The 7,935-nt window shown below is 39.4% G+C and overlaps 1 protein-coding gene across 3 annotated transcripts; it reads left to right on the forward strand.

Annotated features, from left to right (window-relative positions):
* The first annotated feature begins 2,342 nt into the window (after positions 1 to 2,342).
* On the forward strand, positions 2,343 to 7,552 carry LOC121519647. Of its 3 annotated transcripts, none has more exons than XM_041802441.1 (2): positions 2,343 to 2,935; positions 3,024 to 3,903. In XM_041802441.1, exons 1-2 carry the CDS (start codon positions 2,475 to 2,477, stop codon positions 3,493 to 3,495), a joined length of 933 nt encoding a protein of 310 aa, XP_041658375.1. In that variant the 5' UTR covers positions 2,343 to 2,474; the 3' UTR covers positions 3,496 to 3,903. The 3 variants fall into 3 exon arrangements, with proteins under 3 accessions (XP_041658375.1, XP_041658376.1, XP_041658377.1); XM_041802442.1 differs by lacking the exon at positions 3,024 to 3,903 and adding an exon at positions 6,855 to 7,552 and having other exon boundaries at positions 2,371 to 2,935; XM_041802443.1 differs by lacking the exons at positions 2,343 to 2,935; positions 3,024 to 3,903 and adding exons at positions 6,226 to 6,766; positions 6,855 to 7,552.
* The last annotated feature ends 383 nt before the right edge of the window (positions 7,553 to 7,935 follow it).

Raw genomic sequence — 7,935 nt, forward strand, 5'->3', positions numbered from 1 at the left:
ACAGGTGAAGGCAAATGAGACACAGGTGAAGGCAATCAAGGAAGCTGGAAAAATACCAGGGCAGGAAGAAAACCAGCGATCACACACAAGGAAGGAAAACTACAAAATAAAACTTGAAACAGTGAAGAGAAAACTGGAGGAAAGGAAAAAACCCCCACAAAGGAATAGAACAAGAGAACACCTGACTAGAAACTAAACTGGGAAACGCTCAATGACTAGGACACACAGAAGGTTGAAACAAAAAAACAGAGCTCAGATAAATAAATAATTAGATACATAAATAATTAATTGTGTCATTGATTATTTAAAATTGGTAATATATAAATAAATAAATAATTTATGAAATATATAAATAATTAAACAAATGTTTAACTAATTATTTAAAATATCAATTCATTCTATGTGAAACCACATCTACTTATTCCACTATTTATTTAATTATTTCATGGTTCCTGCTCCAGCAGTGCATCATGAAAAATTTTTATCTGTCATCCTCTCCCATCAAACTCAGTGGGCGGGACTAACGCTGATCACAAACCATTGCTTTGGTCTGCTGGGTTGCCAGACTAGGCGGTTTCCCGCCAAACAAACAAACAAACAAACAAACATGGCAGCAATCATTGCCACAATTAATTATTTAATTACACATGCATTTGATTAATTAAATAATTATATATTTATTTATATATTTGTTGATTTATTTCCAATATTAAATAATTGATGACACATTTAATTATTTAATTAATTAAATATTTATATATTTCATTTTAGCACTTTTAGTCCTCCATAGGCTCTGACGTGATTTTGAGCAGTAAAATCATCGCCTTGACACCACACACTCGAAGATCATTCAGACAAATAATAGCTTATTATCTGAATATAGGGCTTCTACTCAGGACAAACCCCCACGATTGTTGGGGGAGGCAAAACCCCTTTTTACCAATTTTTATGCCTGTTTTTGCCACTTTAACCCTTAGATGTCCACTAGCTATTTTGCCATTTTGTTCATTTTGACAAAATAAATCACTTGGAAAATGTGTACCATGCTCATGTTTGGTAAAATCTTTTTCCACACTACCTCAACTTTATAAAATGAAAACTACATATCTTAAACTACATATCTGTTTTAGATTTAGGACCTCCAAAATCACAACACCCCACAGATTTTTTTAAAATTGTTATTTAAAACAATATATTGTCATTCTGAAAAAAGAAATTACAATATGCTTAAATTATGAAAAAATACCAGCCCCAGTCCTGTACAGCATGGTCCATTGTCCCCTATGCTATGTGTAACATCAGTTTTTATATCAAATTAAAATTATCCTATTTCCTCTTTTACTTGGCCTATTGAAATCAAACAAAAACTGAAAAAAAGCTTAAAGATCATGCTTTCCACACGAAGTGATTGCAATGCAACATGTGGCTTTTTTTTCATGCTGTCATGTGACAAAAGTAGTACATGATGAAATCACGCTGGCGTGATCATGGACCCTTAAGAGTTACTATTTGCCTCCTTTTTGCAAATTTTATCTTATTTTTGCCACTTTTAATCTAGTTTTGCTACTTTTAAGATCCAAATTTTCCACCAATTTTGCCATTTTTAAGCCATTTCAGTTCTATTTATAAGAAAAGAGATTTACATTTTTAAGATGGCTATATACTATGGCAAATACTTGTTGTCTTGATAAGATTTATTATTTAGGTAAAAACTGAAATGTGGATTTAAGTTTACAATGGGCCATGATTTTGTTGACTCCATGGGCCCTTAAAAACTTTTATGGACTGCCTTGTCTGCACATGACTTTTCTTGAATGTGCATGGCTGTGTTCAACCACCTTCAGGTTTAGTGGGGGTCCCTGGTTTCTGGCACCTTCATTCTGGGGCTCGGGCTGAAAAGTTTGAGAAGCCCTAGTCTAGTCAATATCAACATTGGATAGCATGGCTTTTGAAATTACAACAAAAAAATAGATATGAAACAACTTTTACTGTCTAAAACTAAACTACAATTTTTTCCCACTAAATCTAGAATCAAACATTTGAACTGACTAAAATGTCACAAAAACTAAAAAGCTTTTAAATTTACAAAGTCAGAAGTTCAAAATGCCAAAACAAACACTGCAAGGACAAATAGTTCAGCCTGACTGCACATGTTGACCGCAATGATATCGTCACAAGGAAATTACCAGTGGATGTCATAAGCACACATGTTCCTGTAGGTGATTTGTAATTTAGGTTTTTACACACTCATTAAGTGTGTGTTTTGAGGAAAATCCAACATTGCTGCAACACACTGAGTCAGACAGAGCTGCATGCTGGGGAAGCAGGTCAATGATTATTGACAGATTTGACATCATTAACTCACTGTGAATTTATTCAGGAGGTTTGGGGCCCGATAGACACAGGCACATGGAGCAAAGTTGTGTGGCTCATCTGATTTTTATTTTTGAATTTGTAACTCACAAACTCTCGGGATGGGGAACAATTTTTGCCCTGCTGATGACTTATCCCCCCTCTCCTCAATAGCTCGAGATGTCTGCCCTTTCCCAGACTACACCCCCAGTCCCCTTTTTACCAACATGCTGTCCATCAACTCTTCACTTCACCTGAGGGACCACTACACGGCAGTCCAGTCCTCCCTGAACCCCGAACAGCTGGAGGACTTCACCCAGAGCCTGAGGAGAACCTTTGGCAGGGAGGGCAGGGTCTCTTATGGCGGGGTGGGGGTGGTGGCTCTGTCCCTGGCTTTACTGTTTGACATCCTGGCTAAAGAGGCAAGAGGAGGATGGGTGCCAGACTCAGGGCCCATCCCAGGTTTATTCTTCAAAGATCCAAGAGGGTTCTACCCACCACATGTCTACACGATCAGCGAGTACCTGAGGCTGGTTCCTCATATTGCTAACAACCCTGACAGGATGAGAGAGGAGACAGAGAGGTAGGTACTGCATCATGCAGCTCATCACATGTGCTTTTTGCAAAATATGTGAACTCTGTGTCAACAGTTCCTGTTTTTTACCTCCTAGGTACATGAAGCGGTTAACAGCTGATGAAGACTCACTGGAGACCTTGAATGAAAAGGATCTGCTACTGATGTATGAAGACGTCGTTCTACGAAACAGACTTCTGGCTAAATGGTTTGGAGTCAGTCTGAACATTCACCTCCTCCGTTTGACAAATGGCACAGCTAACGATCTGGTCAAATGGCCAAATGGCAATCAACTGACTGTTCTCACCCACAATCTCAACTGTGATCTGGAAACAGCTGACAAGGAACTGAAGGCTCGAGTCGAAAGATCTGACGACCTCACGCAAGAAGCTTTTAGAAGATACATGACCAACGGAAGGCCGTGGCCGCTCCAGGTGGCCGGGCTGGAATGGGTGAACACCAGGTTTTTTCTGGCGTGTGAAATTGGAGACAGAGATCATGATACAAAGATTGCACAAAGGGAAGATTTTGACCTGAAGGCGAACACACTTGGGAAATGGAAAGAGTAGTTCACTGGGGTGATGTATAAACATATACTCAAAGAAAATGATGTCCTTATGCAGCCACTATAGGAAAAAAAGTCTGCTCTATGGTTTGAATGTCTGATATTTCTTTTTTGTTTGGCCATTTCTGATCATGTTCTTTGCCTATTGTGTACTTTCTGTCCTGTCTGCATGTAATAATTGAAGTGTTGAAATTTGCAGTATCCTTGTTGTGTTGTTATTGTGTTCCCCATGTCATAGAAACATACTGTAATTGTACAGTTTTGGCTGAATTAAACTTTTGATAAATTAATAAATAATACGTTTGATGGTGATTTTTTTTCTGTGTTTTGATACTTAAAGCCTTTGTAAAGAAAAATAAGACATATTGGAATAAAGTTGCTGTATACACTAGAAAAAGACTGAGAGATACATATGACTGAGTTTTGGATTTAGACTGTTAGAAAGTCTTTTTTTTTTTTTTTTTTTTAACCTCTTTGGAGCTTTTTGGGAAGGGCAAAATGTAGAGCTCTGATGCACATGAGCTGCAAATGCATCACCCTATCCCACTAACAAGGCCGCCCACAAGGCGGGATGGGGGAGGGATTTTTTGGGGCCCAGCCCTCATGAAAGTTAGGAAAATAAAGGTCAAATGTAAAGTTACGCTATGACCTTATTTTAGTTTAAACCTGAATAATAACGGCTCCCAACTTAGCCACATTTTCTTAAATGTATTTATGCTGTACAACAATAAAGCCTTTTAAAATGTAAATCCCTTCTCTTCAAACAGAATGAACATTTTCTGTAATGTTAAAAATGTTGATGGGCACATTGGAAGTAATGTCAGACTTCATAGCTCTGCCATAATCTGCACAAATGTGCAAAAAAGAGCAGCAGAATAGGGTGGAAAGTGGCAAAAAGTGACAGAAATTGGGAAAAAGTGGCATAAAGAGGTTGCAAGAGGAGAAAAACTGGAGAAAAACAATCAAAATGGGCAAAGAGCGGCAAAAATGGGGAAAGGTGGCAAAAAGAGGTGGAAAAAATGGAGGATTGAAAAATGGAAATTATGTGGCCAAGATTGGTTAAAAATTGTAAAAAAAAAAAAAAAAAAAAAAAAAGATGGAAAGTGTCAAAAAGAAGTTCCAACACTGGCCTGAAAGGATGTGAGGTAGTGCAAGGCAGGAAATGACATTTCTGAATGAGATTGAAAAAAAAAACTATAACAATAAAAAAACAAAAGCCATCAGATTATACATACATTCATTTGGTACCAACTTCTGCTGTCTTCTTTTTGACAAAAAAAAAAAAAAAAAAAATGACTGAGGTCCAGACTTTGGTGACCTCAAAGCCTTGAAAGTGAGCCAGCATTTGGATGAATTATATTCTGCAATCATGCATGTTGGGAAGTTGAGAGGTGCTCGTACGACAGAGCTGCTGTATACGTTAAAATGAGGTTATCAGAGTTACTGTGCATAGCTGTTATTTCTCTATGCATTATCCAGTGTTGTAGGACTCGGGTCCTGTTTGGGGGGCTCATGACTCAGACTTGGACTCGGACTCTAGCTTTAACTACATCAAGACTTGAGGATGACAAGGAGGACTCAAATGTTTTTTCCTTAAGACTATTTTATTCTGTAATATTAGTTGTTTTTGTGTGAGAAAATCCCTCATAACCTATCAGTGTCCATGTAACACCCGGTGTGTGCGTTCACCTGCATGCGCGTTTACGTGTGTCTAACCAGCTGTCTGTTAAAACAACCAGAGGAAAGAGAGCAGGAGGAGAGAGCATCAGGTTTAGGTCAGGGGAGGTCGGGGGCAACATCCTCTCCTTTTATACCCATGACAGCCAATGAAACAGAGGTATTCTTTGCAGCATGAGATGGTGCATTGTCATGCATGAAAATAATTTTGCTACAGAAGGCACGGTTCTTCTTTTTGTACCATGCAAGAAAGTGGTCGGTCAGAAACTCCATAGACTTTGCCGGGGTCATTTTCACACCTCCAGGGACCCTAAAGGGGCCTACCAGCTCTCTACCCATGCTTCGGCCCAAAACATGACTCCGCCCCCTCCTTGCTGACGTCACAGCCTTGTTGGGACATGGTGGCCATACACCAACCATCCACTATCTGGAATGTTCTTCTTAAGTAGTTTTCCTTCAATTGGGCTCTCCTGGCAAACTATCATAGGTGTCTGAGATTGACTTCAGTGATCCATAGAGCCCTGAGACACAACACCATCCATGAGTTTAAAGTAAAACAAAAAAAAAGAATGTTTCTGACACTAAAATCCAGTTTGCATAATAATTTGAAATGCAGTGTAGAACACTGTAGTGCACATTGGAAATGAGGTTCCCCTTAAAAGTACTGTATAATTTGAGCACTATTGTAATGATTAAGAGAAAAATGGATGTTTCCTTGTCTGTACAGAGCTCTTTCCTTGTCCTAGCCTTGTTAGTAAGGCCAGTGATTGGAAATGTCATCACATTTCAAGATAAAATAATTCAGCCCGATTGCACATTTTGTCCACAATGATGCATGATCAGGAAATTACCAGTGGATGTCATAAGCACACATGTTCCTGTAGGTGTTTTGTAATTTAGGTTTTTACACACTCATTAAGTGCGTGCTTTGTGAAACATCAAACATTGCTGCAACACACTGAGTCAGACAGAGCTGCATGCTGGGGAAGCAGGTGAATGATTAATGACAGATTAGACGTCATCAGTTCCCTGTGAATTTATTTGGGATGTTCAGGGGATTTCGATAGACACGGGCACACGGAGCAAAGTTGTGTGGCTCATCTGATTTTTATTTTTTTGGAGTTAAAATTTCATACAAAGATGGAATTTATTTGCCTTGCTGTTGACTTATCCCCCCTCTCCTCTTTAGCCCGAGACGTCTGCCCTTTCCCAGACTACACCCCAAATCCTCTTTTTACCAACATGCTGTCCACCAACTCTTCACTTCACCTGAGGGACCACTACACGGCAGTCCAGTCCTCCCTGAACCCCGAACAGCTGGAGGACTTCACCCAGAGCCTGAGGAGAACCTTTGGCAGGGAGGGCAGTGTCTCTTATGGCGGGGTGGGGGTGGTGGCTCTGTCCCTGGCCGTGCTGTTTGACACCCTGGCTAAACAGGCAAGAGGAGAGTGGGTGCCGGACTCAGGGCCCATTCCAGGTTTATTCTTCAAAGATCCAAGAGGTTACTACCCACCACATGTCTACACAATCAGCGAGTACCTGAGGCTGGTTCCTCACATTGCTAACAACCCTGACAGGATGAGAGAGGAGACAGAGAGGTAGGTACTGCACCATGCAGCTCATCATATGGGCTCTTTGCAAAATGTTTGAACTCTGTGTCAGCTCTTCTTCTTTTTTGCCTCCTAGGTACATGAAGCGGTTAACAGCTGATGACAAATCATTGCAAAACTTGAAAGAAAACCACACACTACCCATAAATGAAGACATCACATTTAATAACAGAGTTCTGGCTAAATGGTTTGCAAGCAGTCTGAACATTCACCTCCTCCGTTTGACAAATGGCACAGCTGACGATCTGGTCAGGTCCAATGAAAAACACTCAGCTATTACCTTCAATCTCAACTGTGATCTGGAAACAGCTGACAAGGAACTGAAGGCTCGAGTTGAAAAATCTGACAACTCCACACAGAAAGCTTTCAGTGACCTCATGAAAAATGGGAAGCTGTGGCCGCTCCAGGTGGCCGAGCTAATGTGGTGGAGAAATATGTATCATCTGGCTTGTGAAATTGGAATAGATGATGATGCAAAGATTGCACAAAAAGAAGATTTTGACTTGAAGGTCAATGCACTTTGAGAAAAGTAAACATGTCCTGAAACAAAAGGTCAAAGTTCATGGTCTAAATCCAGGGGCTAGTTAGAACCCAAAAGTGGGACATGAAGCAGTTTTTAAGAATGTTATACATACATTTTGGTGTACTTATGCCACAAGTAACAGTAAATTCAAGTATTTTTAAGAGATCTCAATTTCTTTATATCATTGTAATGGAATAATAAAGCTGCTGGAAATCATGTGCAACAGAGGTAAATAAAACAAGTACATCCCAGGGTCTCTGTATGATGTTCTTTTCTTCAGTCGTATCTTTTATCATATTCATGGTCAAATCTGCAGCATTTTTCAGAAACAGGTAAAGAAGTGGAGCTGAGGCTGGACTTTCTCCCTTTGATGCCCCCTTTGAAGCAAACTTGCATTCTAGAGTAGGGTGACAGTGTGACACACTCCTCAGGCTTTTAACACAGTATATTTACCTGAGTACATTAAACTCAAATTGAATAATACTTTACTCTGAAAAAGCTAACATTTGGTCCGAGTCTAATTGGAATAAAATTTACCCTGCTTGCAGAGTAATGTTTTCAGAGTTGTTTTTACTCTATAAAGTGTCTTTATTTAATTCAAAATTATGATTACTCCATAATGAACAAAATAAAA

Source organism: Cheilinus undulatus, linkage group 13 (genome assembly GCF_018320785.1).
Source record: "Cheilinus undulatus linkage group 13, ASM1832078v1, whole genome shotgun sequence".
NCBI lineage: Eukaryota > Metazoa > Chordata > Actinopteri > Labriformes > Labridae > Cheilinus > Cheilinus undulatus.